The sequence below is a fragment of the Erinaceus europaeus genome, chromosome 7, assembly GCF_950295315.1.
Source record: "Erinaceus europaeus chromosome 7, mEriEur2.1, whole genome shotgun sequence".
NCBI lineage: Eukaryota > Metazoa > Chordata > Mammalia > Eulipotyphla > Erinaceidae > Erinaceus > Erinaceus europaeus.
This window is the reverse complement of record NC_080168.1, coordinates 132351495-132377927: the sequence shown is the minus strand read 5'-3', so window position 1 is coordinate 132377927 and position 26433 is coordinate 132351495. Positions and strand designations below refer to the sequence as shown.

General features: G+C 42.8%; 1 protein-coding gene across 15 annotated transcripts in view; it reads left to right on the top strand.

Moving 5' to 3' along the window:
- The window catches only part of ANKS1B (ankyrin repeat and sterile alpha motif domain containing 1B), a 1227618-nt gene that overhangs the window by 410451 nt on the left and 790734 nt on the right, over positions 1–26433 (top strand). For all 15 annotated transcript variants that reach the window (XR_009550898.1, XM_060195606.1, XM_060195613.1 and 12 more), the window contains one exon: positions 15571–15707. Coding sequence is in view for 14 of the 15 variants with exons in the window: in XM_060195606.1 (XP_060051589.1) it covers positions 15571–15707 (137 nt within the window). In the remaining variant the exon portion in view is untranslated. The remainder of the gene's footprint in view (positions 1–15570; positions 15708–26433) is intronic.

Below are 26433 nucleotides of genomic sequence, written 5' to 3'. Positions count from 1 at the left end.
CTTAACCAGCACCTTAAAAACAAGAAGAAGCAAAGGCCTGTCATGATCCTGACTCACCCTAATTCCTCTGCATCTTGCCCTGAGGCCCCTATTTTGGCATCTTGCCCTGAGGCCCCTATTTTGGCAGACACATGTCCGAATTCTCCTTTGGACTTCACAGCCACTTCTTCGGCCACCCCCATTTTGGCAGACATGTGTCTGGAACCTCCTGCTTCCTCCATGGCTGCTTCATCGCCCACCCCCATTTTGAAAGACACATGTCCAAATTCTCCTATAGCCTCCCAAACCACTTCTTTGGCCGCTTGTCCAGAAGCTTCCACTTCAGTGACTCCTCCTACCGCTACACACTTATCAGAGCAAGTCCACATATTTCCGGTCAATGTTGCCCCCAATAGACAAAAACCTCAGGCCTGGTATCCGTATTCCGCCACAGACCTGAGGGAACTACGCCAGGCTATCAAGGATGACAGTAGTCATGCCCCATGGACCAGGTCCATTTTACAAGGCCTGCTTCAGAACCTTAATACCCCCCAAGATTGGAGGGATGTAACTCGCGCTATGCTCCCAGGACCCCTCTTCCTGCAATGGGAGGCATTTTTTCGCGATGAATGTTTACAACAATCGCGGAAAAATATTCAAAATCAGCCAGAGGGGAATTTTGATGCATTGTTTAGAACAGGCCAATTAGAAACAGCGATTCAACAGGCGGAAGCCAAGTTTCCACTTGGGTATTTTGATCAGGTACGCCTGTGTGCATTAAAAACATGGGAGCGATTAACACTACCCATGGGAGTGGCCTCAGCCCCCATTCTGTCCCTTCAACAACAACCTGATGAATCCCTCACTAAATTCATTGCCAGGGTTCAGTCGAATTTGGAAAGGAAGATTTATAATCCTGACGCTCGTTTTCTCCTCCTGTGATCCATAGTCTGGGATAGAATGTTTCCGTATTTTCGACAGGCCTGTATCACTCTTAAAAACGAACACCCAGATACTTGGATTATAGCTACACAGGATCTCAGATCAAGCTCTTTTCAAGGACCTATGTTACAGGCCTATGCAGCTACCTTACATAAGCAAAAAGGGGCTTGCTTTCAGTGCGGTCGCCAAGGGCATTGGCGTAACCAATGTCCAGAAAATGGACCGCGACCCTGCCTCCAGTCAGGGCAACCCCGCCTCCAGTCAGGGCAACCCTGCCTCCAGACAGGGAATCAGAGACCACGAATGCCTTGTCCCAGATGCCAGAAAGGATTTCACTGGAGGAGAGATTGTTGGTCAAGGTTCCATAGGAACAGCATGCCTCTGCCAAATGTAAACAGGGATTTAAACTAGGTGTGGGGCTTCCCTTAGCACCGCCCCCAAGAGGGAAGGAAGTAGGTCGCCCGCTTGGTGCTGTGCCCTTCTTCCACAAACAGAAGCCCAGCTTGGGACCCAACCCGTCGCTACACCCACCACGCCAAGTAACAATAACAGAGGGTGGGCAGAAGGAGGAACCCGTGGTATGTGGGAACTTCCAGCATAGAAATAACCTGCTGGAGCAAGAGAACAGCTCGAATTCAGAGCCTGAGATTTTATGGACCACCCCTGTTTTAGAAAGGGGTTACCCAACTATGACAGTAAAGATTAGTAATATTCCTTTTAAGTGTTTGATTGACACAGGAGCAGATAAGACAATCTTAAGACAAGCAGAGGTTCCCCAGAGTTGGGAACTCCTCCCAGGTGCTTACATGGTGTTGGAGGATTGACTCAGGCATTCCGCACACGAGATTCCCTTGTGTGGGAAGATCCAGAAGGGACTACCGGACACTTTCGGCCTTTAATACCTGATATAAGCACCAATTTATTGGGAAGAGACTTGCTGGAATCTTTAGATGTAGTGATATCATCAGGCACCTCTGCATGACACTCACTCCTGTGAGACTGCTAGACCCAACCAGCACTCCCAATACTAACTGCCACTGTTCGTAACAGAACTCCCCGCTTAGATTGGCTTTCTAATGAGCCTGTATGGGTGGAACAGTGGCCTTTGCCTAGGGAGAAGCTAGAAATTTTAAAAGAACTCATCCAAGAGCAGTTATCTTTGGGACACATTCGTCATTCTCGGAGCCCATGGAATACTCCAGTCTTTGTGATTAAAAAGCGTTCAGGAAAATGGTGCCTCCTCCAAGATCTTCGTGCAGTTAATAAAACCATACAGGTCTGGGGCTGCCCCCAAAGGGGTTTGCCTCTTGATTATGCGATTCCCACAGGAACTCCAATCATAGCTATTGATATACAGGATTGTTTTTTCTCTATTCCCTTACACCCACAAGATTGTAAACATTTTGCTTTCTCTGTTCCTTCTATTAATAATGCCAGCCATGCTGATAGATTTGAATGGGTGGTACTGCCCCAGGGCATGGATAATAGTCCTACTGTTTGTCAAGAGGCAGTTAAATCTGCCCTTTTTCCATATATTCATAAGGGCCTTAAGGTTTTTCATTATATGGATGACGTGTGAATATGGGGAGAATTAGATACAGATTTCTCCGCCCTACGTGATTTTCTAATCCCTGCCTTAAAGAGAAGTGGACTTAATGTAGCTCCTGAGAAGATACGGCTAATTCCTCCAATATCTTTCTTAGGCTCAGAGATTTCCCTAACACAGATTCGTCCTTTAAAACCTTGTGTTACTTTTCCTTCTAATCTCACTCTTACTTCTTTACGAAGTTTTCTTGGAAATTTGAATTGGCTTAGGCAGTATCTTTATCTGCCTGTGAGCTGCCTGCAACCACTGTTCAATCTGTTAAAAGGAAACAAACAGCTCTCCTCAAAGCGTATGTTAACCCCTGAAGCCTCCTTGGCACTGGAAAAAGTTAACCAGGCTCTCCAGGACATGCACCTCGTTCGGTTCTCCCCCTCCTTTCCAATAAATCTTCTAATCTTTAACTCCACCCCCACGGTAGTGGGGGCATTATGGCAGAAACATGGCGTTCTCGAATGGCTTCATACGCCAATAGGCGGAGCTCCAAGACTCCTTACCGAGATTGATGCCTTAGCATTTATGGTTCACCAAGGAAGAAACGGATCGATTCAGGTCTTAGGAAGGGAACTGGATTCAATCATTCTTCCCTTTTCTCTCACAAATACAGAATGGCTCATACGCCACCATTCTCATTTTGCCATAAGTTTAATGGGTTTTCCAGGACAATTAGATAATATTTTCCCTCTAATAATTTGATAGCTTCTTTACCTCTGTTGCCTCTACTAGTACCTAAACTTTTCTCTCGAGATCCCATCCCCTCTGCTCCTACAGTGTTCACTGATGGTGGAAAAAAGGGAGCTGCTGCCCTTATATATTATCCAGACCAGCAATACCCCATACCTCTCTTTACTGAACTTCCTGATAATTCCCCTCAGTACAAAGAACTTTATGCTGTTTTCCTTGCATTAAAAGCTGTACCAGAATCCTTCAACTTTTTTCCTGACAGTGTGTATACTGTTAGCTTACTTCCATGGCTTGCTCGATCTTATGTAAGAATTGATGACAACCCAACAACCCACTTTCTCCTCTTTTAATTCAAATTGCCTCTATGCTCTGTTCTCGAACCCAACCACTGTATGTTCAGCACCTACGTTCCCACAGCCCTCTTCCTGGTCCCCTGTCCGAAGGGAATGCTGCAGCCGACCACCTTGCCTCCACAGGAATTCTCCTAGCCTCTGTCTCTAATCCTGCTGACTTTCATTCCCTAACCCATGTAATCTTAAAGGTCTTCGAGCTCGATTTCCTGATATTCCTCTGCCACAGTTAAAATGTATTCTTGCTACATGTTCCTCCTGTGCAGGTCTAATTAAAACACCTGCTATTCAGACTCTGGGTGTTAATCCTTGAGGTTTAAAAGCCAACGCTCTTTGGCAAATTGATATTACCCACATACCCAACTTTGGCAAACAAAAATATGTGTTCGTCTCAATTGATACCTTCTCTAAGTTTATGTGGGCTACAGCTCAGACTGGAGAAAACTCAAAAAAGCTTATAAGCCATATGCTCTCCTGTTTTGCTGTAATGGGCTTACATCTTCAATTTAAAACGGATAATGGACATGCTTTTACCAGCAAACAATTTAAAGATTTTTGTTCCCTCTTGAACATTACTCATACTACAGGTATTCCATATAATCCACAGGGACAAGGCATTGTTGAGAGGGCCCATCAAACTCTTAAGGCTCAATTAAATAAAGAAAAAGGGCAAATGTACCCCCCCAATATCCAGCTGGCAAAAGCCTTAACTACATTAAATCTCTTGAATATTTACAAAAACTCAGACCAACCTCCTATTATTCTTCACTGGCAAACACCACCCACCTTCCCAGCTATTAAAGTCAAATGGAAAGACCCACTTGATAAAATTTGGAAAGGACCTGACCCCCTGTTGACTATGGGGAGGGGTTTCGCATGCATTTTTCCACAAAATTACTCCAAGCCTGTTTGGGTTCTGCCCACCATGTCTGGCAATACCCACATGATGGCGCTGATATCCCTGAAGAACAAGAAACACTGCAAGAAGACTGGCTGCAAGAGGACTGGCTGCAGGATGCACCCCAGGATCCATAATACAGCATGGCAGAATAAAAAAAAAATCTGTTTCACAGAATTCTTCCCCCCCCCCCAATGTCTTATGCTATGACTGGCCAGTTGTGTTTTGTGAGTGAGTGAGTGAGTGAGTGAGTGAGTGAGTGAGTGAAAAAAAAATTGAGTGAGTTGAGTGACCAAATTTTTTTGTACAACACATTGTGCTCAGAGTATTCTGAAAGTTAACTGACTTTATATAAAATGGCTGGACGCAGCATGGTTTCTGGAGACGTCCAGAAACAGTCCAAAAATTGTTTATTCCTCTTTTTGATTTCTTTTTTAAGTCTTGATATAAATATGAAATGTTTAGTCTTAAACTGTGTGTGTAAAGATGGTTCAACTATGAAAGTAGATCTAAATTCGCATTTGAAATGATATGTCTTAGTAACAAGTTTTTTTCCTCCTGTTATAAACTATATGTTTAATATGCATGTTTCAAGTTTGGTTAACATTAACTTAACGGTTAAAGTGTAACTTTGAAGCTACATTCTTACCAGGAGAGGTAAAAATCAATTCATTAAAGTAACTGAGTGTTTAAGGTAAAACTCTAAATATTCAATGTGACAATTCATCATCTCCTAAGTTAAAATACAAATTCTCTATACAGGACATTTTTGGAGGGCCCCCCCAAAATGTCCTGTAAGGTATCTTGTGGAAATTAATCCACAACAAAAATGGCATCAATCTGACATTGTAAATGTACCAAAAAAAAAAAGTAACTAAAATGTGTTAACTCTAGTAACCTGAGTTTGCTTAAAAACCCAATGTAAAAATAGTTAAGAATCAATATATGTGACTTAAATTCGGTATGAAAATTTTGCTATATAGAGACTGCTACATGAGGTCACATAAGATGACCTTTACACGAAATTATAAAGATACCTAAACCAATTATAATCATTGAGTTATCAATTGTAGTAAACTTCTAATTTGTTACAAAGTTTTTTCATAAGTAATTGACTACAGCTATGACAAGCCTTCGCATAAAGAAGCATCTGCTCATATAGAATCCCCAGAAATCCATCTTGGACCCCTGACCTCTGACATCACCCACAATTACAGCCATCCCTAGAAACCCATGATGTGACCTGACATGATCTGGAGAACCTGATTCACAGACTCCAAAGGACAAGACTTTCCTACTGCCTTTCTCTCACCCATCGGTGTCTGCTCTTCCTGCTTCTGTTTCGCCCACCATGTTTTGGCAGATCCAGCTCACTTTATTCAGAGAAGAAAAGTTCCAGTGGCTGTCCTCCTCCATCAAGATAGATGTGTGGCATTTATTTCCTGGCCATTGACATTGGACTGATGCTTCTATAGAACTTGCTGGACACTCCCTTTATACTGCTGGACTTCTTGAAGAATGACTGTAGCAGTTCATAGAACTTTCCGCCAGCTGACTCAGGATTTTTGCAATGCCAGATCACCCCTCTAGCCCCTCGGCTTATCAGGCCCCCACTCCTCCACCCATCAGGCTCACTCTGTCCCTTGCTACTCTTACTTATCCCTCCCTGTCTTGTGCTAGTTCTTTTTGAAGACACTTACACGCTATCATTCTGCTTTCTTCCCAACAGGTTTCTGTTCATCCCTACACTGCTATTCCCCTGACAGAGATGAAGCCTTTTACAGACATTGACCCAGTTATATATGGCCATTAAGTAAGAGGAAGATGTTGGGGAATTGTGAGGATATGGTTGAGCTTGGAAGGGCTTGAGCCTGAGGGGTGTGTCAATCCTGTTAGTCTCTCTCTCCACGGAGAGGTTGAGCAAGGAGGGACAGTAGAACCCCAAAAGGTGTGCCTCTTATCAGTCTCCCTGCCTCACAAAGTGTCCCGCATTCCTGATACTATGGCCATTAGTTAAAAAGAAAGGGGGAGATGTTGAATAGTATGCCAGCTCCCCTGGCTTCTGCTTAACCAAGCACCGGTATGCCTATATAGGGATTGGTTTGATCGCATTCAAAGCAGTCTATTTACATAAATCACTTTTACATTTACATAAAGCACCACACTCCCTCCAGGGCATTAGTGGTTTAGTGGTAAAATTCTCACCTGCTCCGCCCCCTCTCCTTTTCACACCCTGATCCTCTCCTTGTCACACCCTGATCTTCCACCAGTCACTTTTCGCTCCACCCTCCCTATGTCACATCCTGTTTCCACCCTACTTGGAGAGTATAAAAACAGCTGCTCTTCTGATTAAAGACACTTGGAAATTGCTTTCCGGCTCTGAGGGTTCCAGAGTGTATCTCCTGCAAAGTTAGTGAGGCACGAGTTCCTGATCCCTCTCCCATGCAGCAGCCTAGATCGGCTCCAGTTGAGTTCTGTCCAACCCAGAGAGCACTAGCTCGGGAAGAAGCACCCCCAGGCTATCCTGGCAGCCTTTCACAGTTATCTTTTTTTCCAGCCATGGCCCAAGTATGCCTCCCCCAGTTTCCATCCTACTTTATTTATCTGTTCTTAATTCTTAAGTTATATGATATTATAATTTGTGTGCATGTGTGATGCCATCTTTATCTGTTTACTTCTTAAAGTAAATAGTTATTTACTTTGTGTTCTTAGAGACATTCTAAATTCATAGGGTGGGAGAAATAATATAATGATTATGCAAAAAAACTTTCTTGCTTGAGACATCAGAGTCCCAGGTTCAATCTCCGGCACCACTGTAAACCATAGCTGAGCAGTGCTCTGATACAAATAAATAAATAAAAAGTAACTCAAAAGGAAGGTATAGAGGGTTCTCATAGCTCCCCTGTTAGACTCACGCCAGAAGCACGGCCTCCTGCCCTGTTATGGCCACCCACCTGATTGATGCATTTGCTACAGTCAAGAACCTCGATTCACTCATAATTATCACAAAAAATCCCATAGTTTATATTAGGAGTTATTAGTGAGCTGTATCTTTGTCCAGATTTATAATGGTATGAATCTGCCATTACTTTATCTGAGAGAAAATAGAAAATAGAAGAGCTATTTTCAGTGCTCTAAGAATCCCCATGTGCCACCTCTTTGCCACTGCCCCACAAATCCTGCCTGGAGATCCTTTTGAGTTATTTTATTTTTTTTACATAAAGACAGAGACATAGACATAGAGAGAAAGGGTGAAAGACCCCAGCAAAGATTGTTTCTTCAGTGGAGTGGGGGTTGGACTCTCATCTGTTCCATGCACATGCCAGAGCACTACCCAATCCAAGCAAACTGGTTTGCTGACACTAGGGGTCGCTGTGACTGTAACCCAAGACCACAGCATAGTACCTGACTCATAGCTGCCCCCAAACATATGTTTTTAGATGTATCGTTTTATAATGAAAAGGAAAGGACAATTGGAGATTATTAGGGAGTCTTATTGGTATTGCTGACTGATGTTTTATCTGTCTCAATGTTTATTCTTACTATTCTCTTCTACTCAGAAGACCAACCCAATGAACGCCTGTCTTTCAGAACCCTACCTGTTCTTGAGATATGAATTCAATTTCTGCCTTCTCTCTTAAACCTAAGTCAAGAATGAGCTCTAGGTCAGTTTCATTCAGATTGAGTGACAGAAATAGAGAGAGGGAGAGAGACCATAGCACTGAAGTTTTCTCTGTTAACATACCATCTCCCATGTGATGACAGAGTTTAACCTTGGATCATGCTCAGGACAATGCATGCACCCTGCCTGATGGACTACCCTCCAGCCTTTGGACATTGCGGAGACTTTATGGGGATGTACAGGAGGAGAGAACCTTAGCCAGTTGCCAGGGCCCTGAGATTAGATGGGGCACAGGGTGGAAAGAAAGTAACCACAGTCAGCCACCACACAATTGATCAGAAGAGAGCAGTTGAGAACACACATATGGCATCCCAGTTAGGACAGTGTCAAGTTTGCCCCCTCTCCTGAGCTTCAAGAAGTATTTATCTGTCAAACTTATGCATCACATGGCATTGTCCAGACAAAACGCCAAGTGCTTACCCATCACACAGACAAAGATCAGAAAACATTTCTAAGGGAGAAAACATCAGGGTAAGGGTGCTAAAACTGTCTTTGCCTAAATGTCACTATGTCAGGTACATGCTTTCGATGGCATTAAGATACTGAGTTGATTCCAGGTGTCCCACTCACATCTACAGACACGTAGGGCAGCAGCCAGACCTGAGATCCCATGTAGCCATCCAACCCTCTACCACTTGTGGGCAGGAGTCTTTGAAATATCCAGACTTCTCCTTAGAGCAGGATTCTGTGGTAATGGCACAGAGCCTAAGATACAGGCCTCATGGTATATATTAGTTCAAAGAATGTACCTGGTAGACAGTGTATTTTGCAGACAGGGATGCAAACGTAACAACCAGCATGTTTTCCAGTAACAGGTACCAGGAAATCTGGGACCGGAAAACCTTTAACATCTTCCCCATCCTCTTAATATAAACATGGACAGAGATTCATAGAGAGAGTCCTTATGGGTACAATGAGCAGGCCAGTCTTCTGCATGGCCAGGGCGTGGTTCTTGAGTGGAGATCGTGGCATATCCAGGGTGTTGGACAGCGGCAGCCGGGGCTTCTGCTCCCATGCTCTGGTGAACAGGTTGCAGGAGTCAAAGACCTCCCTCTAGCAGCATTGTGGCCTTCTCAGTCAATTGTTTCATATCCCCAATGTCAGGCCTTAAGCCAGTTCCCCCCCCACCCACCCCCTGCTCTACTATGGTCTATTTACATGATCATTGCTTTTCCTGAGACCTGCCCTGCCTGCAGGGTATTAGTTAATCCCACCTGTCAAAACCTTCGCAATAGTTGCTATGGAAGCTTTCTACCTTCCCACTCTTTCCTTTTCTCCATCCACTCTCCTAGCCATTTCCTTTTCTGACTTGCCACTTCTGTTTCAAAATATATAAAAGTGTTGTCTCTGATCAATAAAGACACATTACATTCCCACTCCACCACGAGTTCCTGGTCTTTCTCCCGCGTCGCTGAGTAAGAAGCAGCCCAGTTTGGCTCCGGTCGAGTTCTCTCCTACCCAGAGAGCATGTGCCTGGGAAGAAACACCCTCACGCTAGCCCGGCACCCCAAGTGATGGGAACAGATGTTAGGTCTGAGGTAGCAGGGGCCACTGTCTGCCTCGAGGTCGAGGCTGTTTTCTTTGGCAGACGTTAGCTCCCCTGCTTGAAGGGAGGCTGAATCTTCATGAGAGATAGCTCTGGAGTGGGACTGGGGTTTGCCTGTGGCCAACTCATGGAAAGGCTTCACTGCTCTAGCTGGCAGCCACAGTGGTCCTGCTGGAGAAAGGACAGAGGCACAACCTCTATGCGTGTGAGGGCCTACCCAGCTGTCTCCTTATGAAGGGTCCTTGTAGAGGACCTTTGACTTTGGTAGTGAATGATCCTGTGGGAGAAAGTGATGCTCAGCAGCTGAGTGTCTGATTGGAAGAACTGCAATTTGAAAAGTCTGAAGTCTGTAGGGCTCTGTATGTTTGTTCCTGGACAGGCCAGGCCATATGCATATTACCCTGTTTCTGTGTAAGAAGTTGTCCTTTTGAAAGTGAGTCTCAGCGTTCTACGATTGCTTGCTCAGTGGGGCTGCACAGTATACCACTAGCATATCTGATACTCCATTGGGAAAAGGACTGAGCCACAGTCTTGGAGACATAAGCAGGTGTAGCATCAGTCTTAGTCTTGTGAGGAGTGCCTTTCACAGCAAAAGCAGAGAGAAGGTGTTAGCGAATACCAACAGTCTTTTCTCCTGTGCATGAAGCCTGAACAGACATCTATAGAGATATGTACAAATTTTAATTTACCACAATAAGGGATATGTGTGACATCCATTTGTTGCAATTCATTGCTAGCAAGATCTCTGGGATTAACACCCATAGAGGGGGAAGAGTTATGAGTGATAGCTTGGCAGTTTGGACATGAAGGAATCACAGCTCCTGCCTGTTTCAGAATGATAGTAAAATGTTTAACTAGAGCTTTATCACCTTGTATGAAAAGAGTATGGGATAAGTTTAAGTACTAAATCAACATAATGTTGGCAAGTGCTAGGACTTTTTTTCCACTCCTTGTGGTAAGACACTATTGAATCCTCTGGCGAGGCTTGGGTGGATTCAGAACAGGCAAAGAAAAGGCAAGTTTTTCTTTATTCTCTGGGTGGAGTGGAATAGTAAAAGGACAGAATCTTTAAGATCTGTAACAATTAAATGATAATTAAATTATAATTTTGAAGAATTAAGAGCAGGATTTGGGAGTCCTGGTTGCAAGGCACCCATAGGTGACATTCGTGATAACATGTCTTGGGTCTTGCAACAACCTCCACTCACTAGAGTTCTTGCATAGAGAAGATTGGAGTGTCCAGGGATGTTGTGAAGGCCTGGTATGGTCACTAGCAGCTAAGTAGTCTTTGTTAGCTTCTCCCTTCCAGTGGCCTCTATAGTGAATTTGGCTAAATACATAAATAGATTTTCCACTACTCGAATGAACCTCGTCCCTGTGGAGAAACTGGAAGGTCTAATAAATAAGGATTTGTCAAGGCACCTGTCCCACAGGCCCTGTGTAAGCAAGAAAATTTCTGCTCTGCTTTGGGGACTTTGTTCCTCCCACCCCTGACAGGGTGAGGGTAGCAGAAGTGAGTTTTGATTGCTTGGGCCTATCTTTGGAGGCAGTTACACTGACGTCAGCCCGAGTCCCCAAGCAACCCGGTAACTGGCCTCCCTTTAACCTTGGCAGTCAGGACAGTCTCTTAGAAATCTTTGTGGCCCTGAAGTATCAGTTCTTCAAACCCTTTGTTGGCCGTAGGGACCTATTTGAAGGTCCTCATAGGGAATAAGAATTAATTGTGCGGGCCTGCTGCCTGAGGGCAGGTAGCCAGCCCTTACTAGAGATCATGGTTTTGATTTGACCTGTGAAACAAGCAACGGCAGCACCAGGATATACTGTCAGGCCTTGGGTGTTAGACTAGATCACCTCGTATCAGGCCAGTTACTCCTGTGGGGAGAGGATTCCATGGGAGTAGGGACTCTTTCAGCTTTACCCTTTCCGTTCAAAGCGGTCCCGAGAAACTGAGCTCTGAGTCTGCACCGCCCGTCATTACAGCTAGTAAATGTGTCACTGATTGTTTGATGAGTGAGTGAGCAGTCAGGGCTCGAACTGTGGTCCCTGAGCAGGTCCTTGGTTTCGCACTCTGTACGCATAAGCCAGTGTGCCACTGCCCGGCCAACACACACCCTTTTTACCCATGTTCATCTGTGCAGCAGCACCACCTCAAGCAGACGGACTTTGAACCCAGGCTCATCTGCAGCTCTTCTGAGGTCGCTCAGTACATGGAAAGCTGAGGGCTACACTCTTCCTCATTCACTCACCACGTGGTACAGTAGAGAGGGGAAGCATGGGGTCATCAGAGCAGCCTTCTGCCTGGTGTCTCTCTTCATAACAGTGCCCAGGAAAACTCTTTGAGACCAGTCTTGTTGGGTTAATGTGAACAGTGGGTGAAACAGAGAAGTGCAGGTATGTGGGGGGTGGAAACTGAAATCTGAGGATCAGAAGGACTTAAAGGAGGAGTCAGAGGAGGAGGAGGTGAGGACGAGGTGATGGAGGAGGAAGAGGAGGAGGTGGGGGATTTGGGAGATGAAGAGGGGAGAGGGCGATGTGGAGAGAAAATCTGGCTTCCACAGTCTCACAAGCAGGCAAGGGGGCTGGTGGGGCAGAGAAGTGGCGTGGCGGCCATCTCCCTGTTCCTCACCTTGTCTTGTGCACTGAGGATGGACTGGCAGGAAAGGACCAGCTGAGAGATAGGGTGTACTTGTTAAAGTTCTGTGCATAAGTGCAGAGGGCCCTCTGTTGTATTTCTGTGTGGTAAGAAGTCTTCATCCTCTCACTGTGAATGAACAAGAGCCACGTTCACAAATTTGAAAGTTGATTTTTTTTAACCTGGAATTGTAATTACAGGCTTGAGACAGAGAAGACTGTTCATCCACAAAGAACTGTGTCTATTCTGTACCCAGCTGTCTAGGATAGGCAATTATTGAGAACTTGATAGGAACTCTCTAAATTTTAGCCCCCGGGGATGCTTATACTATGTGCTTATAATCTGGTTGTGATGCATCTGTAAGTAGGCCTCAACACAGGACAGAAGGACTGAAAATATAATAAAGTGTTGAGGATGTGTAGAAAGTCTGAGAGAGTGCAGGTGGCTAGTGCAGGCCGGCCTTCCCTGGGTGAGCAAGTGATTCTGAGTAGAGGCGATGACGGTCAGACTGAGCTTTGACTGATAAGGCGGCTGCTCTAATCCTGGCAGCTTCTGATTCCTAAAAGGCACCCCCCCCCAGTGGTGTAGCTTAGGCTGAGGCTAAACCTCCCCAGACACAGCTCTGCAGGAAAGATAATAGTAGCAGCCAGACCCTGAGCAGTGGGTCCAAGTCCCACCTTTTAACCTGCGGCCTCTCCTTCTGTGATGACGCCTTCGCTCTCAAGCCTGCTCCCCATAGAAGCCTGTACCGTCCCTTTGCTCAGGACCAGAGTTAGCAGAGTGATCTGAGCTCCTGGCTGGCACCTAAATAAAAGGCTCCTTCCTTCCTCCACCCAGCTCATCTTCAGTCATCTTGGTTATTAATTGAGTTCCTTAAAAAACTAATTAAGAACACAATAGGGATTTTTTTCTTTTTGCTGACTTTAATTTGAAATAGTTTTTATACAAGACTTTAAAGGAAAGTAAAAATGTCATTAAATAATACTTTTCATTGAACTAGTAGTAGTTATACAGAGACTATTTTTCATGCATTCCCAAGTATTTTAAACTTCATCCAAGTTCATATTTGATGTTATTTTGTTCTGATATAAATATAAGAAAATAGTGTCATTTATGTTACAGTTTTAAAAAATTTTTTATTTATAAAAAGTAAACATTGACAAAAGCATAGGATAAGAGGGGTACAACTTCACATAATTCCCACCACCAGACCTCCGTATCCCATCCCCTCCCCTGATAGCATGGAATGTCAACCCTTCACCCTCATCACTCGGGTGAGACCTTTCCTTTCATGGTAGTCTCTAATTCCATTCCAGGAGGTTCACTTCCTAACAAAGTCCCAAAATATAGATATAGGCCAGGTCCCATTATATAGGGCATATGTTTACATGTATCCATAAATTAGGGCAAAATATATACCTGAAATCAAAATACACAATAGTCTATAGTGAGTCAGTATCAAGTTCATAATAAAATAGCATCCACTTAGATACCCTCGTAACCTACTTCCTATTACAGTTCTCTCACTCACTCCAAAGCTAACCTTATCAAAGCAAGGACTGCAAAAGCTGAATAAGAGCAAGAAACTGGCATACTTTAACGATGACTCTTCAGTCACTATTAGGCCAATCCACCAGCTGGGACCCTAATTGGGGAGTCCTGAGATTCCCAAACAGACATGATGAGCCTAGAATTCAAAAAGATCCCTCTCTCCATTGTTACTGGTCATTTCTATCAGGAACAACACAATAGACCCCTTTCTGGGCCCCCATAGGACCTTGCCCTCAACTTAGGTCAACAATGGTAGATAATGTTCCATCCTCCAAAGGGAGGCTGGACAACATACTCTATGCTACACCTGAGGAAGATGGGTTGATACTGGGGCAACATAGAATGTTCCTACTCATGACCACAGAGTGTGAGCTCAGACCTACAGAGATGCAGAGGTCACACAGGCTCCTAAGCTAATTATGGGAACCAGATTACATCAAATCGATGAAATTTACAGTCAACAATATTTACCCCTTTCCCGTATTAGGGAGCTACTCTCTTCCCTGATCCAGCTTTCTGGTCCTTTTTCCAGCCATGAAATCATCTCCCCAGACAATAACATGGATCCACCTGCATATCAGATTTCAGACTCAGGCAAAAACAAACAGACAAACAAAAACCACTAGTATAGCTACAGGCTCTTTGAAATATAACTAAAATATGCCTACTAGCTATCTGTAAAATGGAGGACCCCCCCCCCAACACTTCATCTGCACTATTCCAGCCTTTAGGTCCATGATTGTTCAACAATTTGTTTGGCTTTGTATCTTAACTCTCTTTGCAGCCACCAGGTTCCCAGATGCTAGCAGGATGTGACCAAACTTCCCTGGACAGACAACCCCACCAATGTGCCTTGGAACTCTGCTTCCCCAGAGCCCTTTCCCACTAGGGAAAGAGAGAGGCTGGGAGTATGGATCAATCTGTTCAATGGGGAAGCAATTACAGAAGCCAGACCTTCCGCCTTTTGCCTCCCACAATAACCTTGGGTCCATACTTCCAGAGGGTTAAAGAATAGGAAAGCTATGTTACAGTTTTTTCAAATCATGGTTTTTATTCCCCTTCCTCATAATACTGAGCATAGGAGTTTCATTTAGATATGAAATCTAATTCACTTAGTTTTAATTATATAAGAGGGTATATTTTTCTGGCATGATAGCTTTTATATTTCTCTACATTATAAAACCATATTGTGTACATGTCAGTTTTTCATCAAGGTTGATTTATTGGAAAGCTTATAAGATGGTTTGAGGAATTCCTGGGAGAAGTGGCTTTGAAGAGGCTTAAGGTTGGGTTTTATGAGTCAATGAGATATGGCACATCTACCCAATTAAGGATCTGTAGCCACTTGAAATATTATGGATAAATAAGTATCTAAGTATATTCTTTTTAGTTTAAGTAAGGTTTTAGTTATTCACATAATAGATCTGTGGTTTTGACAGCTTTCCAGGGTGTTCTGTGATTGTGAAGTAATACTCCTCTTCATTCTATGCACAATACTGTAGGGGGTCATACTTACCTTTCTAAAAGAACACAAAACATTAGACAAAAATTATCTTTAACATATCCCGCTGAGCATACTCCTAATTATGATCTTGTAACTGATACAAGTTTTAAGTTGAAATTTCAATTTGTGTTCATTAATTTCATCTCTTAAAAGGTAAACTGAGTGATTAGGCTCATGGTATTTCTATTTTTATTCACAGAGAATGCCTCTGAGGTAGCAATTACTGCTCCTGGAACTAGTAACCATAGAAACAGCTCTACAGGCCCAACACCTGACTGCTCACCTCCATCCCCAGACACTGCCCTCAAGAATATTGTCAAAGTCATTCGCCCCCAGGTAAGTGCCTTGTGTGATGTCATCTGCACTGTATTCTGCTCAGGTTTTGAGTCGGTGTCCACATACCACTTAGATGTACCTGGACATTTTTACGACATGAAAAGGGTTTTTAGTTAAAGGAAGAAAGTTGGAAGAGGATATTTCATTCCCTTGAAGCTGACAGTCAACATTGAAATCTTTATCACTCACTTTTAGACAAATTTGTTTGTATATTATATAAAAAATAACTGCAACGTGGAGAAGTGACTATATTATGTCTTTTTCTCGCATTTTAACTATTATATTATAGTTATTGAGTTGTTATGTGTTTTTTTTTCCTCTTATCATTTCTGTGGACATGCTATGTTATTGGTGATTATTTCTCTGCCCTCTAATTTCAGCTTTTTAAGTACATTTTCTTTAACTTTCTTGTTACTTGTGGCTTCTAACTGATTTTGCCAGCCTGATGCTGCATGTCCTATTGCTCCTCGTTTGCCTCCAGCTCTCACATTCCACTTGCTAGTCTTTCTTTATCCTTTGCTCTTTCTCTCCATTCCTGTCATTTGTCTGTGTGGATTGCTTCCTCTTTCCCCTTCTCTTTCAGCTGGGTGTACCAGTAGGCGGTTTGCAGGCAAGCTTTAGAAATATCATTGGGACAAGCTGTTCTGTGATATTTCATTGAAAATAGCACTTATAAAGCTGTTTGCATTATATTTTTGCCAACAGATGGACTCAGAACATAGAATTGGTCGTGTTCTCAACCTAGCTCATTCTGAATGGCTTTCATAAAATCCAAGAGAGAAGAAATTTCGATCCAATCAATGCCATTCACATCAACTTAGATATATAGTGTGGACATAGCCTTTAAGTCAGTTTGTAGGACATATTTATCTTTGAACATTTTTTTAATTCATATGAACAATGATTGGTTTCGTTTTTTTATCTTTTTGATTTGGCTTATTTAATTGGTTTTATTGTAGTCACCAGCTCTGCTGATCAAATGTCATTTACAGTTAACATAACACTACAGTTTATAGTAACACCATTCACATGAGTCGTTTCATTTAACATTCCCCAACTCCAAGGTGACATACGGACACCTCAAGGGGGTCTTACCTGTGCAGCTAATCTGACATACTTTTCCCCTTTCTTCCGTGTAATAGTAGTTCCCTCCATTCCTGCTTAGAGGTTAAAAAAATTCTCATGGCATTGAGTAACTTGACACATCTTTGTGAGGCTGGAACTTGATAGGTTCATTTAGGTTGCCACTGGACAGTATTTTTCAGTATTCCTGCATGTGGAGGAAGAAAATACCTTCACAAGTCCCTTCTCCATTTTCAGAGAAATCTGATCTGATCTACTAGTGTGAAGACCTAGACCTCACCAAAGGACTTAATGACGTATTATGCAGTCATTTCCTGTCCCATAGTTTTAACTATGTAGGGAATTGTATATGTGTAATTTAGTCAAATCTATAACTATAATCCTTATTGTCAAACCAACATATAGTAAATAGTCTATAGTAAATACATTTGGTCACTCAAAAAATGAAAAAAATTTTCCTTCTGTGCATCTGTAATCTAAGGGACTTTATTCCCGAGCTCCTTTTTTATGTGTTTTCTGTTTTATTATAATTTGCTTTAACTTAAAAGGTTAATACTAGAGGAAACTAGAGGTTGTGTTATACAGACAGGCACAACATCCTGACTTCACTTCTTGGTTCTGTCAGCTAATTAGTAAGTTTATGAAGACAACTGACTCTGTCTTCCTTTCTTAGTTATTATAGTGATGATTTAGCAAAAGAAAGTAAAGCAAGGAAGTCATGAATCTGAAGATGGTGATGTTTACATTAGAACCAATGAAGCCTTTGAGTATAAGTGTAACAGAACACTAACAACTCGGGTGTATGACTTGACTGCACTTGGGTTACCCTTCTTTAACATCAGGGACATTACTTAGTTCTTCTTCTTCTGGTCTCCGGGGCTCTCCAGTAATTTTAGAGACCAGGGAGTGAACCTCTCAGTGGAAGTAATGATGGGAGAGGGGAGGAATGGGATAGGACATGTGACTTCAGGAAAGGGCTTAGAGACCAGAGGCTGTAGCTGGGGCTGGCTAGCTGGCTAGAATAGGGGACTCCCTGGTGTGTTCTGACAAGTCACAGGTGTGTCAGGGATGGAGCATTGTCAAGACTATTGTTCCAAAGAAACGATAATTATTGGTTAGCTTATGTAATGGCCTCTATTTTGATGTCAGGTTTAATCCTCTCTAAGGTTTCACTAATTCTGGATATCTGTCTGAAAATGCAAGAAATGAGAAGATTGCCTTATGGATATACAAATACTTTTTTCATTTACTAATTAGAGATTAATAACACGATTGACATGATCATTTCACTCTCATGACTGGTGATGAGCCTAGAAAACAAAAGGATAAATGCAGTCATTATCCACAGATTTGCATTTCTTTGCCTCTACATGAGCAAAAGTATCAGGCTCACTGTGAGAATTGTATAGACTAGATCAGAGCTAACAGAACAGAACATTTCTCTCATTCACAGCAAAGGGACAATGACTTTGTTCAAGCAAGTTAGGGTCTTTCCCCTTGCCCTATGTTGCCTTGTTCTGCTCTACTGGACACAGCTCTGAGAATGTCCTTTGTAGTGAAGAGCCCTTGCTTATTTAATAATAGTTTACATGGTTATAAAATTATAGGGATACTCCACACCTATGGACATCTCATCTTTGACAAAGGGGCCCAGACTATTCAATGGGGAAAGCAGAGTCTCTTCAACAAATGGTGTTGGGAAAAATGGGTTGAAACATGCAGAAGAATGAAAGTGAACCACTATATTTCACCAAATACAAAAGTAAATTCCAAGTGGATCAAGGACTTGGATGTTAGACCAGAAACTATCAGATACTTAGAGGAAAATACTGGCAGAACTCTTTTCCGCATACATTTTAAAGACATCTTCAATGAAACAAATCCAATTACAAAGAAGACTAAGGAAAGTATAAACCTATGGTACTACATCATATAAAAATGCTTCTTCACAGCAAAAGAAACCACTACCCAAACCAAGAGACCCCTCACAGAATGGGAGAAGATCTCTAAATGCCATACATCAGACAAGAGTTTAATAATCAACATATATAAAGAGCTTGCCAAACTCAACAACAAGACAACAAATAACCCCATCCAAAAATGGGGGGAGGGCATGTACAGAATATTCACCACAGAAGAGATCCAAAAGGCAGAGAAACACATGAAAAAATGCTTCAAGTCTCTGATTGTCAGAGAAATGCAAATAAAGACAACAATGATATACCACTTCACTCCTGTGAGAATGTCATACATCAGAAAAGGTAACAGCAGCCAATTCTGGAGAGGGTGTGGGGTCAAAGGAACCCTCCTACACTGCTGGTGGGAGTGTAAATTGGTCCAACCTCTGTGGAGAGCAGTCTGGAGAACTCTCAGAAGGCTAGAAGTGGACCTACCCTATGATCCTGCAATTCTTCTCCTGGGGATATATCTAAGGAACCCAACATATCCATCCGAAAAGATCTGTGTACACATATGTTCTTAGCACAGTTTGTAATAGCCAAGACCTGGAAGCAACCCAGGTGTCCAACCACAGATGAGTGGCTGAGCAAGTTGTGGTCTATATACACAATGGAATACTACTCAGCTGTAAAAAATGGTGACTTCACCATTTTCAGCCGATCTTGGATGGACTTTGAAAAATTCATGTTAAGTGAAATAAGTCAGAAACAGCAGGATGAATATGGGATGATCTCACTCTCAGGCAGAAATTGAAAAACAAGATCAGAAGAAGAAAAAAACACAAGTAGAACCTGAAATGGAATTGGCGTATGGCACCAAAGTAAAAGACTCTGGGGTGGGTGGTGAGGAGAATACAGGTCCAAGAATGATGACAGAGGACCTAGTGGGGGTTGTATTGTTATATGGGAAACTGAGGAATGTTATGTATGTACAGACTATTGTATTTACTGTTGAATGTAAAACATTATTTCCCCAATAAAAAAAAAAGAAAAAAAATTATAGGAACACATCACACTTACCAAAGTTCTGTGTCGCAACTCCCCCATCCCAAAATGATTTCCATGGTTCTCACAACCTTTTAGAGGCTGTTTTGCTAATCTTTTGTCTTTCTTTCTGTTGGGCATTATGCCAGCCCCCATGCTCCATGACTGATGCTGTGGTCTATTTACATCATCATTGTTTTGCCTGAGATCCACCCTGCCTGCAGGGTATTGGTTAATCTCACTACTTAGAACCTTTGCAGCAGCTGCTACGGAAGCTTTCTACCTTCCCACTCTTTTCTTTTCTCCACCCCTTCTCCTAGCCATTTCCTTTTCTGACTTGCCAGTTCCGGTTTCTAAGATATAAAAAGCGTTGTCTCTGATCAATAAAGGCATTGCATTGTGTTCCTGCTCTGCCACAAGTTCCTCATCTCTCTCTCTGGCGATGCTAGCTGATGCTAGCCTGGTATTCTAGCACCTAAACGGGCCACCGGCTCCACACAAGCGGCAGATGTAAGAAGGCACCCCAGATAAATATATCGTCTTGTCTCTCTGCAGCCTCATGTTTTACAAAGGCACTGTGATTCCTTTTTTCCTTCTTATTTTTCTGAGACCGCTCCGCTATGGTTTACCTTCCTCCTTATGAAGAGGTTTCCCAAACCCTCTACTCTTTTTTCATGAGACAGGATTTCTATCTCTGGCACATTTTGCTCTTGGCCACACCTTGGTTCCTCATGACCACGATCGTAGAGCTTGGGAGATGCGTGGAGATTTCCCCCTGGGATTTCCTGGACTCCCTCTCCCGTGGAGAAGGATGACTGTAACTTTTAGAGCCTTCTCCAGAACCTTGTCAGTCCCCAAGACTGGAGACACATGGTTAGTTCTACCCTCCTTTCTTCTATGGGATGACAATTTTGGGAATGGGTGCCTGCAACAATCCTGCAGGAACAGTCAGAACCAGCCTAACGGGGATTTTGAGGCCCTTTTTGGAGTAGGACGTCCTCCGGGACTTATAATATGACATAGTGTGATCTAAAAAACTGGTTCAATGAGCCCCCCCCCAAAAAACCTCCCTACCGCTTCTCTCTCCCTCCCTCCTCTCATTCTCTCTGAATATCTGTTTTTTTTTTGTTATGATGTGTTTATAAATATATTCTTTTTTAAAAATTTTTTTATTTAAGAAAGGATTAACGAACAAAACCATAAGGTAGGAGGGGTACAACTCCACACAATTCCCACCACCCAATCTCCTTAACCCACCCCCTCCCATGATAGCTTTCCCATTCTCTAGCCCTCTGGGAGCATGGACCCAGGGTCATTGGGGGTTGCAGAAGGTAGAAGGTCTGGCTTCTGTCATTGCTTTCCCGCTGAACATGGGCGTTGACTGGTCAGTCCATACTCCCAGTCTGCCTCTCTCTTTCCCTAGTAAGGTGTGTCTCTGGGGAAGCGGAGCTCCAGGACACATTGGTGGGGTCTTCAATCCAGGGAAGCCTGGCCAGCATCCTGGTGGCATCTGGAACCTGGTGATTGAAAAGAGAGTTAACATATGAAGCCAAACAAATTGTTGAGCAACCATGGATCCCAAGCTTGGAATAGTGGAGAGGAAGTGTTAGGGAGGTACTCACTGAAAACTCTAGTGTACTTCTGCTTTCAGGTATATATTTTGCAGTAGTTTATGGATACGTGTGAACATAAGCTCTCTTTCACAGAAACTGGTGTATATCTAGGTTATGGGACTTTGTTAAAAGGTGAACCACCTGAGATGAAATTAGAGTGTACTATAAAAGGAAAGGTCTCACCCAAGTAATGAAGCTGAAGGGTTGTCATTCCACACGTGAAGTCTCTGGACACAGTCTGAGGTGAAGCATGTTGAGGTAGCAATCATTGCGTTGGTTAGGTTGTGATTGGCGGATGCAATATTATTTGGTATGCTCTCTGAATATCTTAAGTTTGCTGTCTGCCCCCTCTGCTTTCTGTTGTGTTTTGTTTGTGAGTGAGTTGAATGACTAAATTTTTGTATGACCTATTTTGCTCTGAGGACTCTGAAACTTAATTGACTTTATAAAAAAAAAATGCTGGATGCAGCCATGATTTCTGGAGACATCCGGAAACAATCCTAATTTTTTTTCCTCTTTTGATTTTTTTTTACATCTTGGTGTAAATGTGAAATGTTTAATCTTGAAAACTGTATGAGTATGGGTGGGGGAAATAGCATAATGGTTATGCAAAGAAGCTCTCATGTCTGAGGCTCCAAAGTCCCAGGTTCAATATCCTGCACCACCATAAGCCAGAGCTGAGCAGTGCTCTGGTAAAAAAAAAATTGTCACTAACATGTGTTAACTCTTTAAGTAATCTGAGTTTGTTTAAACTCTAAGGTAAAAATTAGTTAAAAATCAATATATTTTAATTAAATCTGGTCTGAAGATTCTGCGCACACCTAGGGTGTGTCTCCATCTTAAATGGATGTAACAAAAGGTAGAAAAGACACTACTGATATGTTAAGCTCTCATATACCTTCTCAATTAAAGAGGTAGAACCGACCAGGTGAGTGAAGGATCACACAATGGCTATGCTAATGATTCTCATGCTTGAGGCTTCTAACAATGCTTCTTCTATTTATCTTTCCACATTTTATTGCACTTAAATTGTTTAAATAACCTTAAAATTATACTAGAAAGGACTTTCAAAATTATAAAGGTACTTAAACCAATTATAATCATCGAGTTATCTATTATAGTAAACTTCTAATTTGTTACAAGTTTTTTTGTCACAAGTAAGTGATTACAGCTATGTCAAGCCTTCACATGAAGAAGCATCTGCCCATACAGAAATCCATTTGGACCCCTGTCTTCTGATGTCACCCACAACTACAACCCCCACCCCCACCCCTGAAACCAGTGATGTGACCTGACATGATCTAAAGAACCTTATTCACAGACTCCAAGGACAGAACTTTCTTACTGCCTTTCTCTCGCCCATCGCTCTTCTTGCTTCTGCTTCACCTGTCATGTTTTGGCTGTTCAAGCTCACTCTCTACAGGAAAGTAGAATCCAGTGTCTGTCCTTCCCCATCAAGATAGACGTGCAGCATTTCATCCCTTGGCATTTCTTCCCCTGGTTGTCGACATTGGACTGACGCTTCTATCGGATTTACTGGTATACCTCTTAGACACTTAACACAACTTTACAGCAGCTTCCCTTTACGCTGCTGGGTTTCTCAAAGACTGACCCTCAGCAGTCCATGGACTTTGCAGCCAGCTGTCTTGAGGACTCTACAGCACCAAATAGTCCCTTCACTTGGCAGACCATACCCCTCCGCCTGCAGGTCCAGCCCTCAGAGGCAGGAAATGCCCCTCTCGCCTGCAGACCCTGTCCCCAGGAAATGCCCTTTGAGGCAAGAAAAGCCCCCAGAGGCAGGAAACACCCCCAGAGGCAGGAAACACCTTTTAGAGTCAAGAAACGCCCCTTTTTGCCCACCAGGCCTCCCCTTGACAACACACTGGCTCTTGCTGCTCTTCTACTTGTCCCTCCATGTCTTTTTCCAGTTCTTTTAAAAATGCCTGCATGATATAGGTTTCTGTTCACCTCTAACTGCTATTCCTCTGACAGAAATGGAGTCTTTTACAGACATTCACCCATTTAAATATGGCCATTTAGAAAGAGAGAGATGTCAGGAAATTGTGAGTATGTGGTTGAGTTTGGCAGGGCTTGAACCTGAGGGGCATGTCCAATCCTGTTAGTCTCTCTCTCTACTGAGAGGTTGAGCAAGGAGGGACAGTAGAACCCCAAAGGTGTGCTTCCTCCTATCAGACTCCCTGCTTCACAAAGAGCACCACATTCCTGATATTATGGCCATTAGATAAAAGGAAAGGGGGAGATGTTGGGCATTACACCAGCCCCCCTGCTTCATCGCTGATGCTGTGGTCTGTTTACATAATCATTGTTTTGCCTGAGACCCACCCTGCCTGCAGGGTATTGGCTAATCCCACTGGTTAAAACCTTCACAACAGCTGCTATGGAAGCTTTCTACCTTCGTGCTCTTTTCTCCACCCCCTCTCCTAGCCATTTCCTTTTCCCATTTGCCACTTCCGGTTAAAGATACATATAAAGGCGCTATCTCTGATCAATAAAGGCACTGCAGTACGTTCCCGCTCTGTCATGAGTTCCTGGTCTTTCTCCCATCGCTGAGTAAGCAGCAGCCCATATTGGCTCCGGTCGAGTCCTCTCCAACCCAGAGAGCATGTGCACAGGAAGAAACAACCAAAATGCTAGCCCGGCATTCTGCAACATTTTGGCGCCCAGCGTAAGGCATTGAACTATAAGAAGTTCCTCCATATACAACTTATGTAAATTAACAACATTCACATATTTTTCAACACTTAACTGGTGTATCTCATTTTGCCACTAAAGGCTAGCCTTTGTCAGCCAATGATTTAAAGATTTTTCCTTTTATAATATCACCCATACCACAGATATCCCTTACAACCCCCAAAGACAAATGGTTGTTAAGAAGGCCCGCCAAACACCTAGGCCTAATTAAAGAAAAAGGGGGACACATCCCCCCAATAGTCAGTTGGCTAAGGCACCAATTACATTAAACCTATTTTAATATCTATAAAAATTTGAACTAGATGTCCTGCTAACCACAGGGAGCAGATTTGTTTGTGTTTCCTTCACAGGAATCCCCGGAAAACCATCTGGACTAAACAGAGAGAAATGGAGAGAGGAGGGGAAGATGGGAGAGAAAGACAGACACCTGCAGACCTTCTTCACCGCCTGTGAAGTGACTCCCCTGCAGGTGGGGAGCCGGGGGCTCCAATTGGGATCCTTACTCTGGTCCTTGTGCTTTGCGCCACCTGCGCTTAACCCGCTGTGCTGCCACCTGACTCCCATTCAGTCAAGTCTTAACTAACAGACAGAATGTATGATAAGTGACCCAAGGCAAAGGTAACAGTAGACTATTTTAGCCTGGTGCCACAGATAGAATGGATGCTTACTACGGAGCACAGTGTGCCTTATGAATATAGGTGCCTACTATCACAAAGCCACGCTGGAAGATCTGTAAGTTCTGGTACCCTGAGGTGTTCTACCACAGGCTTTAAATCCATGCTCAGTGGAATTCCCCTGTGTGAGACTATGCAAGTCCTCACTCTTCCACAGCTAGGAAGAGAACACGTCAGAAACAGGGAGAGATGGGGGGTAAGAAACTGCAGACAGACCAGACATGGAGACAGCTATTTTGTCAATCATTATTCCCCCAATAAAGAGATAAAACAAACGTGAAAGGGCTTGAAGGGTACAAAGAGGAAAGTCAGATGCGCCATTTTCCCCAGAGGCTAAGCTGAGGATCTAAAGAAAGAGGAGTTGCTCTGACTTGCTCAGGTGTGCTGTGTTTAAAGCAGTTGGCAACTCAGTTTGAAAACAATAAATTTGGGGATAATTTTACTGAATTTGGTGTGCTCATAATAAAGCAATTTAGTAATAAGCCCTACTGTCTGCCTTCCATTGTTAAGTATTTAGCACTCGGGTTACATGCATTTTTGCCAAATCTAGAATAATATTTTACTGGGCACTGTGGGGTTATAGGATACATATGCTAAGTTTCAAAATTAGAAAAAAGAGTAGGCATGCACAAGTCAGGGCCTGCAACTCAGAATAAGACAGAATACTGCACTAGGTTGAAGCAAAAATAGATAAGGAATGAGGAGCCTTCAAAACCATAATCTTTAAAAATATTTTTATTGCTTTGTACCGAGCCATTTATTTATATTATTTTGGATTTAACTTATTTCTTGTAAGTGTCTTGCAAGATGGGAGTTTCTTTCTTTTTATTTTTTAATTTAACTGACTGAATCTTGAGATTGAGAGGGATTAAGTAATTTATTCAATGTTACACAGTCACTGACTAGAAAAACTCTGTGCTCGTAACTCCAGAAGTCTTTACATTAATGTTAATTAACTCATTAGGGAGAAAATAATCAAGCTGAAGTATTGACATCCCAGTGGGCTAACTATTGAGGAGAATAATAGTTGTAAAAAAGAAAATATCATAAACTTAGAGGCAACATTGTGTAACCTAAAAGAAGATTATTTTTAACATGGAAGCTTTCACCCAAAACTAAATGAGAGGAGAGGCTAAGGACAGAAGAATAAGGAGCTGTGTAGTGGCACACCTGATTGAGTGCACTTGGTACCATGTTCAAGGACCTGGGTTCAAGCCCTCGGTCCCAGGTCTCCACCTCCAGGGAAAAGCTTTGCAAGTGGTGAAGCAGGTCTGCAGGTCTGCAGGTCTCTCTCTCTCTCTCTCTCTTTACCTCTCTATCTCCCCCTTCCTTCCCAATTTCTGGCTTCCTCTATCCAATAAATAAAGATAATTAAAAAATTAAAAATAAATCAGAAATATAAGAACATTATAGACAGTAACTTAGATGAAACAAAGAACGTGGCAAAGGACAAAACATAATGTGAAAGCAGTCGGAGCCCCACTGCCAGCCAGTGGCCAGTATCTGGGTGACAGGTGATGGCTGAAACCCACAGAATCATCTTCAAAATTTTGTGTGTAGGTATCTTCTCTGGAAGTTCAATTCTAATCCTGCTTCTGTTAGATATCTCTAAGCAGCCTAAGTAAAAACACACAGCTGAAACCTTTGCAAAAGTTTTCTTAAAAAATAAAATATCTGGAAAACAGTATTATTGCCTTAAATG